The sequence below is a fragment of the Podarcis bocagei genome (assembly GCF_964188305.1).
Source record: "Podarcis bocagei genome assembly, chromosome: 8".
NCBI lineage: Eukaryota > Metazoa > Chordata > Lepidosauria > Squamata > Lacertidae > Podarcis > Podarcis bocagei.
Genome location: NC_138133.1, coordinates 77,332,098 through 77,354,820, shown reverse-complemented (window position 1 = coordinate 77,354,820; position 22,723 = coordinate 77,332,098). Strand labels below are relative to the sequence as shown.

At 44.3% G+C, this 22,723-nt stretch overlaps 1 protein-coding gene across 5 annotated transcripts in view; it reads right to left on the bottom strand.

Annotated features, from left to right (window-relative positions):
- The window catches only part of COL14A1 (collagen type XIV alpha 1 chain), a 136,009-nt gene that overhangs the window by 22,430 nt on the left and 90,856 nt on the right, over positions 1-22,723 (bottom strand). For all 5 annotated transcript variants that reach the window (XM_081204267.1, XM_081204268.1, XM_081204265.1 and 2 more), the window contains 14 exons: positions 20,474-20,616; positions 20,051-20,160; positions 19,657-19,815; positions 13,883-13,960; positions 13,666-13,752; positions 11,443-11,496; positions 10,796-10,891; positions 10,099-10,152; positions 9,478-9,531; positions 3,625-3,678; positions 2,473-2,544; positions 1,852-1,887; positions 1,431-1,497; positions 893-1,081 (listed from right to left, as the gene is read on the bottom strand). In XM_081204267.1, coding sequence (XP_081060393.1) covers positions 893-1,081; positions 1,431-1,497; positions 1,852-1,887; positions 2,473-2,544; positions 3,625-3,678; positions 9,478-9,531; positions 10,099-10,152; positions 10,796-10,891; positions 11,443-11,496; positions 13,666-13,752; positions 13,883-13,960; positions 19,657-19,815; positions 20,051-20,160; positions 20,474-20,616 — 1,253 coding nt within the window. The remainder of the gene's footprint in view (positions 1-892; positions 1,082-1,430; positions 1,498-1,851; positions 1,888-2,472; positions 2,545-3,624; positions 3,679-9,477; positions 9,532-10,098; positions 10,153-10,795; positions 10,892-11,442; positions 11,497-13,665; positions 13,753-13,882; positions 13,961-19,656; positions 19,816-20,050; positions 20,161-20,473; positions 20,617-22,723) is intronic.

Genomic DNA, 22,723 nt, shown 5'->3' with positions numbered 1-22,723 from the left:
CATGACGGTGTATTGACTACACAGAGTGGGAAGTGATGGAGACAGGATGTTTGTGTTACTGTGTTCCGTGGAGTGGGGCTATTGTCCTTTGTTCTCTTTGCTGTCTGATGCTAGAGAGAGAGGGAGCCATGTTGCAGTGCTCCGTGTGTGCTTATATGGAAATAAAGTAGATTAGCCAAAATGCTGAGTTGCTGAGGTCTGTCACGCAAATCTGTGCAAACTCTGCGGATCCCTAAGTGTACCGGTGTCGGTTGGCATCGGTTGCTGTGATGTTCGGGCTGAAGAAAGCTTATGAAACTCCCAAATGATTGACCAGGAGGGAGAGAAATCGCCAGTTGGGCATGTGTCTCTGCCAGGGTCCTACTGGAGTGTAGGCTGAACTCCTGACAGAAACTGCCTTCAGAGGGTCTACTCTAAGCACGACTTAGTTGAATGCAACCCCTAGGCTACAATCCTAACCCTACTTTCCTCGGACTAAGCCCCACTAAATTCAATTCAACTTACTTCTGAGTAGACATGGTTAAGATTATACACACATACACACCTATTCAACCAATGCCATGTAAAAAGGAAGGCTTGAGAGGCTGTTATCAAGCAATTTGACCCCATTTTCACAAATGCTTTATACAGAATTATACTTGGCATGAAATACTCTTTCTGAAAGGCCAGGTCCCAAAAAGAAACTCTTAATAGTGCTGCTCAGAGATTAATTAATTTTGGAAAAAATCAGCATGGTGGTTTTTTTTTATCACACTTAGTGCTATCCAGGAACTCAAAGCTATTTATATCTCACCCACTTTCCATGTTCCCTCTGATGTCAGACACAAGTTTATTGTGTTTGGTATCCTTCATGCAAGCTCCAGTTTTATAAATCTCGATGTTCACAACTCACCTCTTTCACCAGGTCTTCCAGGCTGGCCAGGACTGCCTGGAAATCCTGGCCTCCCCGAAGATCCTTGTTCTCCTTGAGGTCCAGGTAGTCCTTGCCTCCCTGGTTCACCGGGGGGTCCAGGGACAGTTCGTGTTGAGACAGACTGGCTTGGGATTTGATTTAAGATGGAGTTATACCTGGCCAGGTGACCTGCAAAGAAAGGCAGATCCTTAAAACTTGCCCTTCAACAACTGGTCCCAACAAAGCATTATTTTGACAGCCACCATAATTGGGCTGGTGGGTTGTTTGATCACAACTTCCACAACTGTGTTTTAGAACTGTGACATGGAAATTCTTCGACAGTGTTCAACAGTGGAATTTGCTGCCAAGGAGTGTGGTGGAGTCTCCTACTTTGGAGGTCTTTAAGCAGAGGCTTGACAACCATATGTCAGGAGTGCTCTGATGGTGTTTCCTGCTTGGCAGGGGGTTGGACTTGATGGCCCTTGTGGTCTCTTCCAACTCTATGATTCTATGATTCTATGAAATTCTTTTTACCCACCTTGGATAAGCTGTTCACATACTTGACGGGCTACTGCCCGTACCATGGCCTGGGACTGGAGGTCTCCCTGTGTGGTAAGAACATTGTAATAACATGTTAACACCTGCTGGCTCCTTTAGATGTCCTTTAGAAGTCCCTTCCAAGTCTACAATTCTATGATTCCAGATTAACGGTTAATTGAGCCTTTGTCCTGATTTGTTTGCACAAAGTTTGCCATGGTAACCTTTGGCTTTCAACAGTACAATCTTATGCAATGTCTGCTTAGAAGTAAGTCCCACCGAGCTTCTCAGGACTGCTTTGGATGAAAGGTGAGCTGTAAATATAGTAGGCAAACAAATAGATTTTTTAAAGAATTAAAAACTACAGTAATTCATATGCCTGCTGTGCTCTCTGTACAGTTCTGTATTTACAATGCACTTACACGTTCACCCCTCTCGCCTTTTGGTCCAGGAAGTCCCTGCGGGGGAACAAAAAAGAATAAAAATTAATTTGTGCACGTGCCCTTTCTTCTGTGATTAATAGGGTTGTTTTTTAATGCAGTGACTGCAGGTCAGTGGGCCGAAACCATATTATAGGAGTAGTTATGGCAATGGGATTGAATCGTATCTCACTGCATATTTCAAACACAACTTCAGAGTTTGGCAGGTGAAGGGCTAGTATGGTATCATTGTGAGAAGCTGCAATGTGTCCATGCAGATGTTTAGTTCCCTTGATCAAGGAAGGGTTTCCCCCCCCCCAGCCTAAGGGCCACATTCCTTCCTAGGTGACATTTTTGGGGCCAGATCTACTGGGAAGAGTTGCTGTGTTCATAAGGCTTGGCATCACTGAACAGCTCTTGTTTCTTCTAATAAAGGGTTAACTTCACTTACTCCGCGTGATTTATTGCTGACCTGCTCCTGACACCACCTAGGCCCTGGAGGGAAGTTGTATATGCACTGTTGGGAATCCTAAGGTAGAGCTTATCCTGTGTACTGAACTTGTGGTAAATATCTCAAAAAGGATGGCCATAGCGATACATTCAGTAAAGTGTTCTACTACTTACAGGTGCTCCAGCATTGCCTTGTGGCCCAATATTGCCGGTGACTCCTGGTACACCTGGAGCACCAGGTATTCCCTGCACAGAGAGAACAAGACAACACATCCATATACCAATTGAACTATACAGTCCCATACAGATAAAGTTCATACCTGCCAAGGGCCCTGGGGGGAAAAAACCAGGACACCTCTTTTTTTGTGCAAGATTGCAGCTGCCATTTTGGGTGCTGTAATCTCACATGCTCTCACGCTGTGCTCTTGCCCTGAAAAAAGTGCTTTTTGGGGGGCCATGGTCCTGCGTGGTGCAAAAAAAAATGCACATTTTGGGATGCCATGCAAGATCTTGCCCCCCCAGTAGTTTTTTGGCATGGGTCACACCCAGAAGCGCATTCTAGAAGACATGCACCACATTTTGAATCTCCCAAAGTTGGATGGTATTAAAGCTGTGTTTCGTTTAAGTTTCCTAGTTGGCATTTTCTGACTCCAGAACTGAGGATGCACTCAATACGTCTTGAGAATATGCCTAACCACTTCTGCAGAAGATGGTGAGCTGTAGCCTAAATTTAAGTTTGACACAAGTTAACAGGATGATGCACAACCCCAAAGTAGCTTATTCATGGAGGCTTCCCCTATATCCTCACAACACCAAATAGCTGTATGTTCTGGTGTTTAGCTAGAACATACCATGCTGTAGACACCTTTAAAAGGTAAAGGTACCCCTGACCGTTAGGTCCAGTCGTGGACGACTCTGGGGCTGCGCGCTCATTTCACTCTGTAGGCTGAGGGATCCAGCGTTTGTCCGCAGACAGCTTCCAGGTCATGTGGCCAGCATGACTAAGCCGTTTCTGGCGAACCAGAGCAGCGCACGGAAACACCGTTTACCTTCCCACTGAAGCGGTACCTATTTATCTACTTTCCCTTTGACGTGCTTTCGAACTGCTAGGTTGGCAGGAGCAGGGACCGAGCAACAGGAGCTCACCCCGTCGCGGGGATTCGAACCGCCGACCTTCTGATCAGCAAACCCTAGGCTCTATGGTTTAGAGCACAGCGTCACCCACGTCCCTTCGTAGATACCTTTACATAGTTAAATAAACATGTATTTCCTACCGTATCAAATACTCAATCCACGTTACCTAGAATTTGGTGTATTTTTACTTACCACAGGCCCTGGTGGCCCTTGAGGGCCAGTGGGTCCGTCTTTGCCTGGCAGGCCCTGGATCAGAGGCAAGTACATAAATTAGAGTATTGCTTTTTATCCTGCATAAGACGCAGGACCAATTTCCCATAGACTAGAACAGTATTGTTCACTAGACAAGGAAGGCCACAATCCCAGACTCCACAGAACTCTTGGTGTTCTCTACAGGATGTTCAGGACAAGCACAAATCCAATCCATTCACACGGCCAGTTTTTTGAGCATTAAACCTGATTCGTTTCTGCAAAGTTTTCGGGGCGGTTAGATGATATTGGCTTTTACTGAGCGTTTGTTCTGATCAGTTTACGGGGAGGTTATACAGTGGTACGTCTAGAAGCGAACGGGATCCGTTCCGAAGCCCCGTTCACATCTAGAAGCAAATGTAACCAGCAATGGCACGTCAGCGCGCGTCGCTTTTCATCGCTTCTGCGCATGCGTGTGCCGTCATTTTGAGCATCTGCACATGCGCAAGCAGCGACACTTGGAAGTAACGCGCTCCGTTACTTCCAGGTTGCCATGGAGCGCAACTCGAACGCGCTTATCCTGAAGCACATTCAACCTGAGGTATGACTGTATATGATGTTGCATCAAGCAATTGTTTATCCTGCCCTTTCCCAATTGCTTTCTTTGTCACCACAAGCCTGTGGGGGGGGGGTTTGGGGGGGAGAAGCAGGTTTGTTGTGCAATCAACTTGAATTGTGCAACCTGGTATTGTGCTGGTTTTCGATGGAATCCCACTTGAAAATCACAATTGTCTGGAAGTCTCCAAGGTCCAAGAAAACTCCAAAAGAACTAGGGATTTGCACATGGGCAACATACAACACTGATGTGAGCTGGGCAGTCACTGTTCAGAGGCAACAAAGTAAGTTAGGAATCTGTTTGTCCCTTTACCTGTTGGTGCTTGCAAACCACAGTGCCACCTTCAGTTCTTTGAAGATGGGGGTGAATTAACTTTTCTGCCAATTCTTCTTCAAATGAGAGTGAAAAGATATGCTTCTACCTGAGTTTCTTTCTAGCTTTCATTTAAAAAGCATACAACATGATACATTTTCAGGTTTTGCTGCTTTCTCTTGTTTAGCTGCTAAATAATATATCCATGCAAGCCTTCCGGGCATGTTTACTTTGGCACTGTTTCTGTATCTTTTGGCCCTTGACGAATTTCCTCCTACTGTATTTTGTTAGGTGTGAAAATGGGTCTTTGAAGTTGGGGGAGCAGCACTGCTTCTGCAGTCCCTCCAACAAGAGATACATGCCAGCCTTTAGAAACTTTCAGAAGTTGCTACGAAATGTTGTTTCTCGGATTATCAAACGGCAGGTATACATCTTAAACCAGAAATGCAGACTGCAGAGAAGGAAGGGGAATGCGTTTATATTGGGTGACTGCACCATCGCGCTAGATCTGTGAATTAGTGGGAAATATGGGACTTTTCAGATGTTAGAAAATAAAAGAAATTCTGTTCTTTCCCCTTAATGCTATACTTGCATTAGCCTCAAACCAGCTGTAGCAGCACAATACTTCATTCCCATTTATGATTTTTTTTGGGGGGTGTTAGATTCTAAGATCAAAATTGGACCGTAAGCAGCAAAATGGGGATTCCCAGTTCTGTATTTGCTGGCAACCCTGCCTGTGCAGATGGGAGGAAATCTGCAGGGAAGAAGACATTGCAATATATTTTTAACCCCTTCCCACCCATCGGTTTCCACCAGATTTGTTTTCTTCCAGCCAGACCTCTTTCCTGGCTCAGACTCTTTCAACATCTCCATTAGAATGCATTCAGATCGGTTGGATTCTGCACTCTGACCTCTGGTATGTCTCCCATTTGTGCAGAGAAGAGAGCGTTCCTTTCTATTTCTTTCATCAGTGATGCTATCTATTTGGATACTGTTCCTTGAAGCAAGCAGTAGCCTTCAGCTTTTTCAGACCTGGGATCCAACCAAATCTGCAACAAGGCCCACTTTGACTTTTTAAAAATATGTTTTGGTTGGCCCGCCAGCCTCCATCTGTGTTTCTCCTAACCTCTCCTTTGTATTCCATCTTTTTCTTTAAATAAACGCAAAAGGTGGTTGCAAATGCCGGGAGTCCCAGCCAACGAGCTGGAGCAACGAAGGAGATGAAAAGTTCCAGTGTGGGCTCAGGACCGTATCAGCTGCCACTCAGCGTGGCTGCGTTGACACAGTATTTCTGGTAAAAGACCCAAATCCAGGCGTAGGAACTCGCTCAGTGCTGTTCTTGGAGCAAGGCACAGAAATTCTTGACTAAACGAAACTAACGTGGTGCGACCGCTGCCAAGTCAATCTTGGATAGCATCTGCTGTCCAGAAACACACACACACACACAAACACAGGCACACACCCCTCATTCACAGCAGCGCCATTGTCTACTGAGCTGACGGACTAATGCAAGCCCTCGCTTCGCACTGCCTGAATGCAGCGAAAGGCCCGCTACAATAACTGCATGTGGCAAGAAAGGGATTAAGCAAAGAGAGGCTTAGGGAATAGATCTATATTACCACCTTTCTCATAAGTAACAGATGCCAGAATTCCCCTTGCTTATTCTTCGTGGTTTAAAAGCTTAATTCCAGAGGAGGTTCAGCAGGGCATATATAAGTTGAGTGGTTTGAGGACTGCAGAGGGTTTTTTTTTTGTGATGTTGAAATGAAGGGAGCAGAGAAAGAGCAAGAGGGAATTGCAGGAGCCCAAGATCTGTTTCTAGATGTAGTCTAAGAGCTGATTGTTTTGAACAGCCCTGCAGTCCTGCTCTTAAAAAAAAAATCTCGTGAAATTGGTACCATTGGTTTAAACAGAACTTCTTTCCATATTTCTCTGCTTAGAATAATTACCTTAATGTGAGTTTGGAATGTGGTCTTATTTAATCCTGTTACCTGATATGGTTAAGTAAACTCAAGAGTCATACCTCTGAAATCAAGGGACTTCTTAAAGGTAAAGGGACCCCTGACAATTAAGTTCAGTCATGAACGACTCTGGTGTTGCTTCACTCATCTTGCTTTACAGGCCGAGGGAGCCAGCGTTTGTCCACTTCCTCAGACAGTTTTTCTGGGTCATGTGGCCAGCATGACTAAGCCGCTTCTGGTGAAACCAGAGCAGCGCACAAAAATGCCGTTTACCTTCCCGCCAGAGTGGTACCTATTTATCTACTTGACATGCTTTCGAACTGCTAGGTTGGCAGGAGCTGGGACTGAGCAACGGGAGCTCAGCCCATCGTGGGGATCCGAACAGCTGACCTTCCGATCGGCAAGCCCTAGGCTCTGTGGTTTAACCCACAGCACCACCTGCATCCCTAAGGGACTTCTTAGTTGTGCCCATTGTTTTTTATGGGTTTGTTCCTCAGTGGATTGAATCTAATTAAGGACAAAACCCCTCTTAAGGGTTTCTTACATTATTTTTTTAAAAAACAAAAAAATTGGCTTTTACCATTTTGAATCAGTCTCGAAACTGCAATCCAATCTGCCCTCAGCTATATATTTTATTGTATGTGCAATCCGTCATGAAATTGATCTGTTTATTTCTGCAGGCTAGCTTGGGGAATGTGTTATAACTTCTTCCTTGTTGAAAGCACTAATCAGAAAACTTGAGATTAAAAAGAAAGAAAGAAAAATAAATCAACAGAAAGCGATTTCTGTGATCGTATAATTACAGGGTGGGAAACAGCAGTAAACATTCACAATCTTTTTGCTGCTTGTCATATATTTGATTGCATGTTTTAAAACCTTAATGTAATGTGTATGGGTTGCTTGTGCGTAAGTTGCCGCCTCTCCAGGCTTTGTTGCCTTGCTAAACCTTTCAGTCTGGGCAGCCCTTCACTTCATGGCTGCCTCAGTCGCTAGCAGAATCCTTCAGTGGGCATTTCTTAAATCTTTTCCAACATAAAAGTTGTTTGACACCCAGTCTCCTCCTACTCTCTCTGCGCGGAAGTCTTCTGCGCAGGGTGGGCGTGGGTAGCGGAGGACCCGTGCTCTCCCTGCTGGTGTCCAGTGAAGAGTCCTGGAGCCCTCTCGCCGATTCCCCCATCAGCCCCTCTATATCCCTGGTGTTGCGCTGATTTGCTTCCCCATCTGCGGAGCTGCCTCTCTCCCTGCTGGGCCCTTTCCAGCATCATTTGAGAGCCTTCCCTCCGCCTCTAGCTCCGACGTCAGTTCCCTGACACTTAATAATTAAAGCAAAAGAAACAGAAAGCAAAAGGCAACTGGAGAAATCTTCCATCCAAGTTGGCAGTAGTGTTTCTCTTCCGCTCAAGCGGGTTCACATTGCTGCTTCTGCTATTTAAATAATGCCACTAACGTGTAATGAAATGACAAGGTTTACACTTGACACTGGATGGGGGTCCACTTCCTTTCATCTGTTTTGAACACTCTGCTCCTGCCAGTTACATGGGACATCTGAGCTGAAGGAAGGCACAGACTGGTCTCTGCAACCACCCATGTGACTTAGGGCCACTGAGAGGCTGCATAATAGCAAGGGGGGAGGAGATGAACCTGTCCCCATTCATTAGCCAGTGAAGAAGCAACTGCTTGTTTCTTCTTCTTCTTCTTCTTCTTCTTCTTCTTCTTCTTCTTCTTCTTCTTCTTCTTCTTCTTCTTCTTCCCTCCCCATTCCTTTTTCCTTTTGTGTCATGTCTGTTAAACTGTGAGCCTACAGTAAGGGATTGTTTTAAGGGGTGCCATGAGGTGTGTGTGGTGGTTATGAGAAATGAAGGAAGATATTGGTGTCAGAAATGTTTGTGGGGGGTTTTTTGAAGAAAAAGTGAGCCAGAAGTGGAGCTATATTTCAGGCAGCAAAATGGCTCATGCTGGAACAGGGCACAGCTCTTTAGGCAATATAGCAGAGCACGGAGAAGAGCCCCTTTCTCTCTCTCTGCTCCATATTTCACACTCGGAATGAAATAATCTACTGCAATGTGCTCTACGTGGGGCTACCTTTGAAGGTGGCCCGGAAACTACAACTAATCCAGAATGCGGCAGCTAGACTGGTGACTGGGAGTGGCTGCCGAGACCATATAACACTGGTCCGGAAAGACCTACATCGGCTCCTAGTACGTTTCCAAGCACAATTCAAAGTGTTGGTGCTGACCTTTAAAGCCCTAAATGGCCTTGGCCCAGTATACCTGAAGGAGCGTCTTCACCTCCATCGTTCAGCCTGGACACTGAGATCCAGCACCAAGGGCCTTCTGGAGGTTCCCTCACTGTGAGAAGTGAGGTTACAGGGAACCAGGCAGAGGGCCTTCTCAGTAGTGGCGCCCGCCCTGTGGAACGCCCTCCCACCAGATGTCAAAGAAATAAACAACCACCTGCTGTTTAGAAGACACCTGAAGGCAGCCCTGTTTAGGGAAGTTTTTAATGTCTAATGTTTTATTGTATTTTTAATATTTTGTTGGAAGCTGCCCAGAGTGGCTGGGGAAACCCAGCCAGATGAACAGGGTATAAATAGTAAATTATTTTATTATTATTATTATTATTATTATTATTATTATTATTATTATTATTATTAAGATATTATAAGATGAAAGGCAACACACAGAAGGAAACATAGGAGACCGCTTAGATTAATTTCAGGCACTTAAACGTAGCTGGAATTTGTGCCAGTTCCTGGCACAAACCTACAGTCAGTGCGTTGCTGGTCCAGAAAGGGATAAAAAAAGGAGCCCCGGGCCAAGCCTTCCCTCTCCAGGATTTCTTGAGAAGCAGCCAATGTCACATGCACAAAACTGACTCACAGAAGTCCTGGGGTTGGAAGATTAACTTAGAAAGGACGACCCAGAGGAAGGAGAAGAAGCAAAAGAGGAGTCACTTGTCCAGTCTTACCCTTTGGCCTTGGCTTCCATCTCGTCCTGGGGATCCAGATGCTCCTGGGACCCCCTGCATGAAAGATAACACATTTCAAAAGATACAACAACATTCACCCTCTGCTCAGGGGCGTCTTGCCCATAGAGGCAAGTGGCGCAGGGCAACAGGGCGCCAAGTTCTGGAGGGCGCCAGGGAAGAGGCAGAGGCTGGACATGGCGCCTCCTGGCATCAGCTCGCTGCCCTCGCCCGCCTCCGCCATGCCACACCAAAATAGTGCTGCGCCCGGAGCCTCTGCCTGCTGTGGCCACCGCAGCACGGGCGCCAGGGAAGAGGCGGCGGCTGGGCACAGCGCCTCCTGGCATCAGCTCGCCACTCTTGCCCACCTCGCAGCGCAGTGCCTGGAGCCTCTGCCTCTTCTCCGCCAGAGGAGCCGCCCTACAGTTGCTGCCCGCCTCCTCCAGCCCCGCAAAGCTGCCGGGAGTGCCGTAAAAAGGTTGGCAACTCTGGGAAATGGGAGGGCGGGGCACCGAATATACTTAAGACAGCCCTGCCTCTGCTTGCAATTACAATGAGACAAACGGAGTCTCATGAACAGGCATTTCCAGCAGTTTGAGAGCTGGGAAGCAGAGTCATACCAACCTGTAGGCCAGGGCGGCCCATTTCTCCAATTTCTCCCTTTTCACCAGTTGCTCCCTGTTGATAAATGACCACAGAGTTAATCATACCAGTGGCACATTGTTTGTCCAGCTATCCTATTTCTTCCATCAAAAGAGAGGTACAAAACTGTGAACTACAGATTTATTTCTGGGGAAGAAGAAGGGGGGGAGCAAAGGTGAGCTACAAACACGAGGCATGGTCTAACCAAAGTTTTAGATTCTACTGATTTCACGAGTAAAGCAAGCTCTCAATTCTCCCACTGAAATCAATTGGAATTGAGCTTTTCTGGATGAAAAACATGAATAAAAAAAGTGCTTTGAATGTGCTTTAAAGGTACAGTGTGTACTGGCAGCCTTATAAGGGATAATTCTGTTCCTTTTTTTTTTTTGCTAAAGATTTGGGAAGACTTTGAAAGGCTCTCGAATCAGAGGGCACTAAACAAGATCCCAAATCTGCCTTCAACCAGGGCTTGAACTGTGTAACAAAATTCACCTGGGTCTTCCCGGTTTTGGTCAAATATTGCCACCATAGGGAAGACCCCGCCCCCCATCCTCTGGGAGCACCTTGTGATTCTAGCATTGCTTTTTTGCAGCTCAAGTATTGCACTGTTTTGCAAAACCCGGCAACTCTAACTGCTATGTTGCAAATAAGACCGGGCTGTCAACTGTCCAGAACCTACCGGAGGTCCTTGGATAGAGTGCCCACTTGGTCCTTGGGGTCCAGGAGGTCCCTGAGGACCAGGAGCTCCAATTTCACCACGAGGTCCATCTGGTCCCTGGAACAAAAAAGGTCATCATATCATGAATCTATATTAGAGGAACAGGCATCTACTCTGACTAGAAAGCCTCCAGCTCCCTCCAAACTAAACTAAAGTGACACATTAATTAACCCAACTGAGGAGATCTAAGAAAGTTCTCCACAAAGGCCTGGTTGGATCAAGCAAAATATTTACTGCATGTAGATCTGCTCCTAAATTAAAAATATTCCAGTGAATATGTAATTCCAATGAATGTAATTCTACATTCATAAAAATATTTCAGTGAATGCAATTCTACATTTTTTCTGTAGAAATCCATGCAGTTATTAAAAACTCTTCCTCTCATCACCCTAACAGACAATGAAAGTTTCTGCAAATAGCATCTGTGATTGAGGAAATGCAGTGGAAAAGAGAGCAGGTACAAGTCATAAGTATCCCTTGCATCAAGGGCAAAATCCCTATGGACCAGGATTATACCTACAGACTATTCAAATCAAATTTTTTACTATGCAATCACAAACCCATTAAAGAAGAAGCAACAGAAGAAGCAACACAACAAATTATGTTACCTTTGGGCCAAGGTCGCCTCGGCTACCTTTTGGACCTCGGAGCCCTGGACCACCCTGCAAAACACATTTAGAGTTAGGAGAAAACCAAGTGGCTGCACATAATTTCCTTGAAACAGGTGGGCTCCTGTTCAGGTTAAAGCCATGCCTTTCTCCAGGAAACTCCATCCCAATCACTTCCTGTTTTGCCTTTCAGTTGACCCTCAGCATCCCATGGCTACTGAATCTTCACCATCCTCAACAGGCTGTCCTGCTTTTAGGATTTGTTGCCTTTCAGCAAATGTGCAGGCTCCCCAGTGCATGCTGTTACTCCTCTCTTGGTTCTTTGTGTCCATGTCTTGGCTCCAGTCCTGGAGACACTCAGCACCCAAGTTCATTTTTAGGGAGAGTGATGATATCCCACTATCCCCAATACCTCCATTCTTCCTTTTTAAAGAAGAGTACATATTATTTTCCTCCCTAACTTATTGAGGAAAGCAGTGCTTCAATATTTGATAAAATGCCTCAAAAAGAAGAGACTGGGGAGTCTACTAAAAGCAGGTTATCTCCTCACATCAAGTTACGGTGCTGCTCTACAGCAGAGACCAGCAGACACATGAAGCTCAAACAGAGATTTTGGGGGGGTAGGGAGAGGGATTCAGTTCCCATTTTCATGGAAATATCTCTAATTCACATTTCTCGAAATAGTGCACAAACTGAACTGCAGCCCTCCTTTTTATTTTCCTGAATTTTGCAATTGGGTCGTCTGACTGACTTGTACACAAGTTGTAGATTTGTATAATTGGATTCCAACCCACTGGATGAAATCCAGTGCTTTAGGATATATCTCTCCCTCCCCTTTCCCAGTGCTCTTTCTCTCCCTGTGTGCAACCAGCTCCCAACAGTCTGTCAAACCTAAACATGACCAATAGCCAGAATTCGGAATGGGCCTTTACAAATGGAGGCTGGATTGCAAAACTAAGGGACATGGGGCAAGTGGTTTTTTGTTTGTTTGTTTTGCTATTTACTCTTCCGAGGAAAAGTAAACCACAAGGAACATGGTAAGTGAGACCAGTGGGTGTAGGGTAGTATACAAATTTAATTAACAACAGCAGCAGCAGGAGGATTTTCTGGGCTCAGTACATTGTATACAAAAAAGACACAAATTTAAAATTTCCACATGCTTCCACCTTGATTTGCCTGCCGACACACATGCACATAAGTGCATAGCTCTAAAAACCTGTATTTCTTTTTCCACATTTTGATTTAATTTGCTGAACTTAGACCAACTCCAATATTATTAGAGGGAATAAAAAGTCCAAATCACACTTGTTTTCTGTCCAAATTGAAACATGACGAGGAATTAGATTCCCTTCCCCCACCTCCGCCCTGTCTGTCTGGCTGATTTGGGTGGAATGAATGAGACATTTTATCTCCAGTGAAAATTTGTGGTGCGTTTCTCATGGGACTTTACTTAGCGTATCAGTAGACTTGAGAGTTTTTTTACAAGCCACAAGCATGCCAGCAAACCAAATTGTAACGCTTAATGTGTTTTAAAGGTATAGTGTGTATGCAGCCACAAATTTGTTTTAAAACATTTTTGGTCATCGTGTAGGATGACTTCTGTCAGGAGAGAGACAGGGGATATAGGTTCCCACGTGATGGCGCTTGATTTCGACTTCAACCATCAGGTCAGGTTGATTTGATTCGTCTCCTTGTTTCCAAATGAAATCTACACTCACCCCTTCTTCCCTGGCAGTGGGTGCCATTTTGTGGTTTGCCTCAGGTGGCAAAATGTCTTGGCTTGGTCTGGCTAAACTGCAAACCAGCTGAGTCAACATAAACCACCAAACATACAAAACTATACAGTGGTACCTCGGGTTAAGAACTTAATTCGTTCTGGAGGTCCGTTCTTAACCTGAAACTGTTCTTAACCTGAGGTACCACTTTAGCTAATGGGGCCTCCCGCTGCCACCGCCGCACAATTTCTGTTCTCATCCTGAGGTAAAGTTCTTAACACAAGGTACTATTTTGGGGTTAGTGGAGTCTTTAACCTGAAGTGTCTGTAACCCAAGGTACCACTATACTCAAAACATACTCAAAGCATCAGACCTTTCTTGGTTCAAATAAGTTCATGTTCAACTTTGTCAAGCATGAGATCAAACATGACATGCTGGTCCATGGCAGAGAACCAAAGCAAACACATTATTATTATTATTATTATTATTATTATTATTAAAACCTTACTGGTGGTCCAGGGGGTCCATTAGCTCCCTTGCTGACTTCAGAACAGGAGCAAGAATGAGGTAGGGCAGGGCAGCTTTCTTCATCCCTCTGGAGAGAAAAAGAAGGCCCTGTCATGGCTGGTTCGGTAGATTCCAAATTAGGCATTAATCTGCATCAGTCTTAAATTAAATTAGAACCACATGCCACCAAACAGAAGTTTTAAAAAGCGAGAGCTTACCAAAGCTGGAAGTTCACAACATTTATCTCTGTTGGCCCATGAAGTGGTGCAGACGATGTCAAACATCTGCAGCTGGAACTGGTTTGGAAAAAGGGGAAATATAACATAAGATGTAGCCGCTTCAGAAGATCAGTGAAGGAGAGCCATCTCAAACAATAAAGGAATTGCCTTAGATTGGAGGATGGGGAGGGACCCTCCTGCCTACAGACCTAATTTGGTCTTCCTCACTTGCAGAGGCGTAGCAAGGTGAGGTGGTACCCGGTGCAGAAATTTTGTCACGCACCACCCCGTTTGTGACTCCCAAGCCTACAGTAAGCCAGGGGAAGGAAGGGAGCTTTGCCACTGCTCGCTGTAGGCTTGGGAGTCACAGGCAGGGGGCTGAATGTCACACCCCCCTCAGGATGACACCCAATGCTGCCCACACCCCCTTGCTCCACCCCTGCTCACTTGACCCACAAGGCTGTTTTGGCCAAGGCACACGCATCTGACCTCATATGTGATGTCAGACATGAAGCAGGTGGAGACATGTCTGGGCCAAAGGCACTTGCACAAGGCAATATAAGCACGATAAAGGTATTGACAACCAGCTGATCCTTGGTGCGTCCATGGTCCTTTGCAAGCCTCAGTTTGCAAAGCATGGAGCTATGCAGCTGCTGGCACAGATAAGGTAAAGGTAAAGGGATCCTTGACCATTAGGTCCAGTCATGGCTGACTCTGGGATTGCGGTGCTCATCTCGCTTTACTGGCCAAGGGAGCCGGCGTACAGCTTCTGGGTCATGTGGCCAGCATGACTAAGCCGCTTCTGGCGAACCAGAGCAGTGCACGGAAAGGCCGTTTACCTTCCCGCCGGAGCGGTACCTATTTATCTACTTGCACTTTAACATGCTTTCAAATTGCTAGGTTGGCAGGAGCAGGGACCGAACAATGGGAGCTCACCCTGTCGCAGGGATTCGAACCTGCCGACCTTCTGATTGGCAAGTCCTAGGCTCTGTGGTTTAACCCACAGCGCCACCCGCGTCCCTGTTGGCATAGATGCTTGGCTTTTAATAGTGTAGTGGTTTTAACTTGAAGCAATGCTTGCTCATCTGTACTGAACATTTAAAGGGGTATCATACCAGATTGAGCAGTCGTGGCTTCTCCCCCAAAGTATCCTGGAAACTAGTTTGTTAAGGCTGTGGCAAGATGTTAGGAGACCCCTGTTCCCCTCAGAGACCCACAATTCCCAGAAGGGTTTAGCAATCAATCCTTCTTCCCAAGGAACTTTTAACGTACTCCTTCTTGCTTTATGGCAGCTTCTTGTGTATAGGATTGCTTCCACAAGATCCTTACATTTCACATATTATAATATTTTTACAAACTTAATAAAAAGAGTGAATTTTAAAACTAGTATTTAGAAATATGTTCTATGTAAATCCTGTGTGTGTGTGCGCTTAGGGGAATCACAGACTAAACATGATAAATTATTTTTTTACATCTTTTCAGCTGTTTCACATAATACGCCTCTTCTTGATACTTCTGGGTGCTCACAGGAATTCATCCCATCACAACAAATGAAAATGATATGCCCTTATTTCCTTATTGTATTTATTTATTTCACAACACTTTTATACTCCTTGTTTGTAATAAAAACCTCAAAGTGGGTTTCTTCTGTTTCATGGGTTTGTATTAATCAGACTAAGGATGCAATGTGATATTGCATTTTTTTTTTTAGTAAATTACCAAGAAACAGTGGTTTGAATTGATTTATTACATTGATGCTGAAACCGGCTGAATCAGCCATTCTTCTGACTTTAAACTGTGACCTGGGTTGCTCTTTTTTATTCCAGCTGAGTTGCTAAACAAAGGTATCTTTGTTTCTGAGGCATTTACTCGTGGACATTTACATTTAAACTTCACGTGGTCAAGATTCAGATGCAGACAAATCCATAGAAATCTGTGAAGGATTGGACCGAACAGCAGTAAAACTCATGTGTGTGATTTGGACAGAATAAACAAACAGCCTCTCTAGGGTGCTTTAAGGAACACAACATAAATGCAAAAAAATATACTGCCCTAATTTGCTGGTGTACACATGCAAGCTCTTGCATGTGCATAAGCAGACTCATTCATGGAAGGGAGAGGAAAGAGCTCTATCTGAAGATGCAGAGAGGTCCTCTTCAAAGAATATAAATAGGGAAGCCTTTTTGTGGTCAGAGTATGTTCGTGTGAGCATCACAGTCTGCACATATGAAGGGATCAGTTGTCTGGGGTGCTCTTTGAACTTGATAAGTTGATTTAAATATCACAAGGCCTAGCCATCATTGTTGTTGTTGTTTAGTCGTTTAGTCGTGTTTGACTCTTTGTGACCCCATGGACCAAAGCATGCCAGGCACTCCTGTTTTCCATGCCTCCTGCAGTTTGGTCAAACTCATGCTGGTAGCTTTGAGAACACTGTCCAACCATCTCATCCGCTGTCGTCCCCTTCTCCTTGTGCCCTCCATCTTTCCCAACATCAGGGTCTTTTCCAGGGAGTCTTCTCTTCTCATGAGGTGGCCAAAGTATTGGAGCCTCAGCTTCAGGATCTGTCCTTCCAGTGAGCACTCAGGTCTGATTTCCTTCAGAATGAATAGGTTTGATCTTCTTGCAGTCCATGGGACTCTCAAGAGTCTCCTCCAGCACCATAATTCAAAAGCATCAATTCTTCGGAGATCAGCCTTCTTTATTTTTTTTATTACTGAATATTAATGCTGCTTTGAAAGCATTGCAGTAGATTACAGCAAGTTTGAAGACGTTGGAGCTGCTGGAGTGCTATTTATTTTGATTAACAATGATTTCCGCTGCATTTCTCCACAGTAAGATAGTTCCTAATTTGTAATCAAGGTGCCAGGCATAGTTGAGAAAGCCACTTCCGACCTCAGGAGGAGGTGGTGTTGTGGGCTCCCGCCCCCAACACTCGCTCGGAGGCTGGGTCCCAGCCCTGCATGATCTGGGGAATCCTCTGCTGCATCATCTCCCTGGCCAGCCAATTGGCTGGCTTGGGGGGGGGGGTGGCTTGCCGCATCTAAGGCAAACGCAGCACGGGAGCTTACTCTTTGCCGCCGAAAAGGGACTAGACATCCCCCTGGCTCACAGAAGACATGAGCACATCTGGGGGTTTACCTGCCTGAACCTTAGAAAACATTAAACCTTTGGATCCTTGAATTTTCATCATACAGCACAGGCTTTATTAACGTTTAGGATAACATTGTAACTGATGTAACTGAGTGTACATTACAGAGCTGTGTTTTGAAATGCATGCTTGCAGACTTACATAATCACCAACCAATTCACTTGAAGGCAACCAGCATTTTTCTGTGGGTGTAGATTTTGCTATCTCATTTATCCTTCATACAGTTCTGATTCTCTTTAACAAAAGCCATCATTTCTTTCTTTTTCTTTCTACAAAAGGCCCTTTAACTGCAACCTTTTATAAGTTCATCTTTGTCTTTTGCTCTTGGAATGTAGTCACAAAGGTTGTTTTGTTCAATTGTTCTGTGAGGCCTGATGTATTCATTCGCATATTTAAGCCTGAGGCCTGAAAGCAATTCTTCTTCTTCTTCTTCTTCTTCTTCTTCTTCTTCTTCTTCTTCTAGCATAATTTTGGGATAAATATTCCTGACAGGTCAAGAAGCAGTAGGTCCAGTGCTTTTTCCCCCTAAAAAAATATGTTTGGGGTACTCTCATTTTCCTACTCATATTGAAATACTATCCCTCAAGAAGGCCAAACTTAGATTCACAAAATGTTTAGGTGTATGCACACCCCTGCGTACCCCCAGAAAAAAAGCACTGAGTAGGCCTATTTTGAGTTTTTGTCCTATTATGTTTAATGGAGCTTAGCTGCTCAGGAAAGGTCAAAGGCTACGGGTAGATTGTCCAACTTTGACACAAACCCACCTCTCCTCCTATAGCTTCAGCTTATTTCATTCTCTAATCCCCAGAATGCAATGGTACTGTTCCTGAAGACATTTTTGGGGATGATGAATGGGAGATCCAGTCTTGATAAGAGAAGGAGGGTTTGGTGTCTTGCAAAAGGATGATATCAAATCATTTGGAGGAAACAACAGTATAAGGGCAATGCTCTTCTTAGAATCACAAGTTTATGAACACAACTTAAGAACTCATTATCAAGATGATGGTGAAGAAGCAAGAGGGTCATCCAGTGTCCCTTTGCAAGAGCAAGATATGTTGGTACCTTTGGTAGCAAGCCAAGACGTATTTGCAATTTTGATAAAATTGCTCACATTCACCACAATATGGACTCCGTACTTAATGAAGTTCAATCTGTGAAGGCATCCAAAGCAAATGATTTTCAGTCTTCAAGCCTTGAGGCTGTTAACAAAGGTGCTTGGGAAGTCCACCTGTATGCTTAACCCTTTCACTTCCAACAAGTCGGTGTTTCAATGGGTCCAGGAGAAGGTAAATGTCTTGTTAAAAGGGGCTTATACCACTTTCATGAAAAGAATCCATAATTCAGCTACCACTGAAGACCCTAACCCAGTCCCCAAATAAACTATTGTTGTTATCGTTTAGTCATTTAGCCATGTCCAACTCTTCATGACCCCATGGACCAGAGCACGCCAGGTACTCTGGTCTTCCACTGCCTCCTGCAGCTTGGTCAAACTCATGTTGGTAGCTTTGAGAACACTGTCCAACCATCTCATCCTCTGTCGTGCCCTTCTCCTTGTACACTTAATCTTTCCCAGCATCAGGGTCTTTTCCAGGGAGCCTTCTCTTCTCATGAGGTGGCCAAAGTATTGGAGCCTCAGCTTCAGGATCTGTCCTTTCAGTGAGCACCCAGGGGTGATTTCCTTCAGAATGGATAGGCTTGATCTTCTGCAGTCTACGGGACTCTCAAGAGTCTCCTCCAGCACCATAATTCAAAAGCATCAATTCTTCAGCGATCAGCCTTCTTTATGGTCCAGCTCTCACTTCCATACATCACTACTGGGAAAACCATAGCTTTAACAATACGGACCTTTGTTGGTAAGGTGATGTCTCTGCTTTTTAAGGTGCTGTCTAGGTTTGTCATTGCTTTTCTCCCAAGAAGCAGGTGTCTTTTAATTTCGTGACTGCTGTCACCATCTGCAGTGATCATGGAGCCCAAGAAAGTAAAATCTCTCACTGCCTCCATTTCTTCCCCTTCTATTTGCCAGGAAGTGATGGGACCAGTCGCCATGATCTTAGTTTTTTTGATGTTGAGCACCAGTGATTGACATCGCCATTCTGGGCATTGTGCTCAAGCAAGTGGTTGCCACACAACTCCAGCAACAATTAGATGGGACTAGTTTTCTAGATCCACCTTGATCAGGTTTCAGGTTTGGTTGGGGGGGGGATGGAAATGGTCCTATGGGATGACTTTCAACGGGACAGGGAGAGCATGACCCTTAACATGCTAAGGATGAATGTTTTAGATTCTCAGCAGCTCCCATTATCACTGTCCATTGTGCCCTTCTGGCGAAACTATTCAATGTGGGTGTTGTAGGCATCAATGTATCTAGGCATGGGATCATCCCTAGCATGTTAAGAACTTATTAAAAAGAGTTTTCCTGATACCCATGGCAGATATTTAAATCTTCTCACTGTCAGCTTTCTATATGAGCCAGAATTTCTCAGGCAAACATTTCTTTAAATAACCAAATAGCAGCTTTTTTTTCTCATTACACGCATTACATCATGAACATTATATTAATATGGCAACCCTTTAAAAAAAAGAAAATGCTCTCTTTTAGCTCGAAACACCAAGCTGCTTCACTTACTGGTACAGAGTTGTCCCTTGGCCCTCTCGATCGAACCATTCTTCCCAGTACCTCTATCCCATCAGAAGAAATATTGCCTGCTGCATTGATCATCTTCTCACCCACTTGTTTGCAATCAATCACAACTTTAGCTGTAGTTTTGCTGATGACAACATGCAACTGAGGGAAGAAAATTATGTGTTTAATACCAAAAAAAGAAATGAAAAGAAAAAAAGCCCAGGAAAATACATATAGTTTTTTTTTATAAAATCAACAACAGATACACCTCCTAATTCCCCATTTTAGCACTACTTTCGGTAGAGACAAAGAAAAACCAGAAAAAAGTATTCAGAATATTATCACTTCTTTTTACACGATCACATCCTTTCCCCCCAAATGTCTCAGCAATTCTCACCTTATGGAAACTTCCATAAAATATTTTCTTTATATCAGGTCCTTCAAAAGTGACAGTCTGGAATTCACCTTTGTAGTCGTAATTGAAGAAAGTCAATGTTTTGCCACCATCTGTGGAGCGTGAGACAGAACATGTTTCAGAGATATATGCGTACAGTGTTTTTTAAAGGAGGAACATCAACTTAGATACCTTCGAGTAATTTATTTTCTTTAAAGGCTTCATCAAAATGATAAAATAGAAAATAGAAATAGGTTCTCATAAAAGGGTGTGGGAACAATGTACAGGGGTACAAGTTATAACTTTATTTTGGGGTGTGGCAGGGAATTCAGTAATGGCTTCCTTTGTCTCCTTGAATGGGAAGACAGAATATAAACGAACCAAATCAATCAATCAAGGTCTGAGATAAAGACACAATGAACATACTATCCAAAATAACTCCAACCAGTGGCTCATATTCTTCATTCAGAATCTCCCAGAGAGCAAACGGTTCCTCGGGCGTTTCAGGGAGTATACGGAAGAGAAACGTAATGGTATAATCTGAAGGAAGTCCCTCTGGGTGTAGATATCTGTAAAAGGAAAATAAGGCTCCAGAAACTGATGTCATCACAGGAAATGGGGTCCTGAAAGCACACTTCCGCCCCACGCCCCAGTCGTAATTGCTTCTATCTTTTTGAATTAGCACTTCTGAGGTAAAAGGAAAGAACCAAAGAGCACTAATTTCAAACTGCTGCTTTTTTACTGTTAGGTTTGTTGCTAATTTTTGTGGTTTATATCTTTTATTTGAAAGCCACCTTATGTATGATTTTATTATATGACGATGCATGCATGCATGCATACATATTTACATATGCATACACTCAACATGTACATTACCAAAAAGCAAACATAGTTCTCAATGCATTTGTGATATGGCCCTTCGCTGATCATTGGATGACAAAACCAGAAGGTTATGGAAAAGAAGACTGCTGCACATAGGAAGTCTATTCGACTGAGTTTAGAAAGTAGTACAATACTCTCACTGGCCTCATTCCAAAACGTTTAAACTAGGGAGCCTACGGTATTCTCAGTTTTACATATATCCACCTATTTCTCCTTTAAAACTTTTAATTAAATGACCTGGAGGACTGGTTACAGTAGACTTGCCTATTCTAGTTAAGCTGCCCTTAAGCTGTTAGAAGATGAGTGGCCGACTGCCGCAAACTTTTTTATAATTATATTTCTGATGTCATTTCACACATCTTGAAACTGACATGCAGAAAAGAGTCTAACCACATTGCAGCCTTCAGACTTGCTCCCGTGGGGCAATTTCATCTCTTCAGGATGACTCCAGAGGAAGTGGTTTGAGGAGGGCAGCCAAGAAGAGATGCTTAATGCCTTTGCTGAAGCGAAGCCTATGATACAGGAACCGCATTTCATAGGATTTCATTTCCTCCTCCAGTTACTTGACAGAGACCAACCAGAGAGTTACTGTGAGAGCTATCCACCTTGTGCACAACCCAAGACTCAACACCACTTAAGCAAATAAAACATCAAGCACAGCGTTGCGTCCCAGGTAGCATTTGCCGCCGTAGGGTTGAATTTGAACCCGTTGTGTTTCTCTGCAAGCACTGGAACACAGAATCCGAATTTCAGCGCAACTAAGCTGCACACGCCTAATCAGGTACGGCCCAAACTCAGTGGCAGTAATTTGTTCTCGCATGAATAAAGCAAAATAAAAAAATTCCTTCCAGTAGCACCTTAAAGACCAACTAAGTTAGTTCTTGGTATGAGCTTTCGTGTGCATGCACACTTCTTCAGAAACACTGAAACTTGCCAGTTGCCAGATCCTTCTATATAGTGAGAAGGTGGGGAGGGGTATTACTCAGAAGGGTGGTGGGAATGGGAGATTGGCAGATAGCTGAGATGAGCCTGTTGACGACTCTTAACGAAAGCTCATACCAAGAACTAACTTAGTTGGTCTTTAAGGTGCTACTGGAAGGAATTTTTTTATTTTGACTATGGCAGACCAACACGGCTACCTATCTGTAAATGAATAAAGCAATCTTTTGTCTTGCTCTTACCTCAGAGGTTCAGAGGATCTTTCAAGAACATGTTTTTTAACAATGAATTAAACATATAAGACAGGGAAAAGGGCATCTTGTGAAAGGAATAAAGACATTTCTTACTGTCTTTAACTCTCAGCTTGGGGAAGGCTGAAATAAGGGCTGTGTGTGCAGTGCTGACCTGTTTCGTTCCGGCTAAGCATGACTTACATTTGAAAAACAACATGGCATGCTCTACAGAAGGGATGGGGAAATATTTTCAGCCTATGGGTCACATTTCCTTGTGAGAAACTTTCCAAGGTCTGTTTGCCGGTAGTGTGGGGGACCAGAGGCAAAAGTGGGCAAAGCCAAAGGCAAAAAGACACAGGCCTGTCTCTTAACCTTTGTACACTAGGCTACATTTCTGTCACATGAAAGCCAGAGCCTTCTAAACCCCAAAACACACACACCCTCTCCATCCAGGCCAAGAAGGGGAATTATCACAATCACATCTAGTCAAGGAAAAGGAGCCACGCAAGGAGGAGGCAGAGCAAGATCTGTAAAGGGTGGGGCCTGAGGAGAGGGAGAGTGGCCTGGGGAGCAGGTGTGTCCTAGGGAGAGTTCTGAAGGCCACATTTGGACCCAGTCCTAA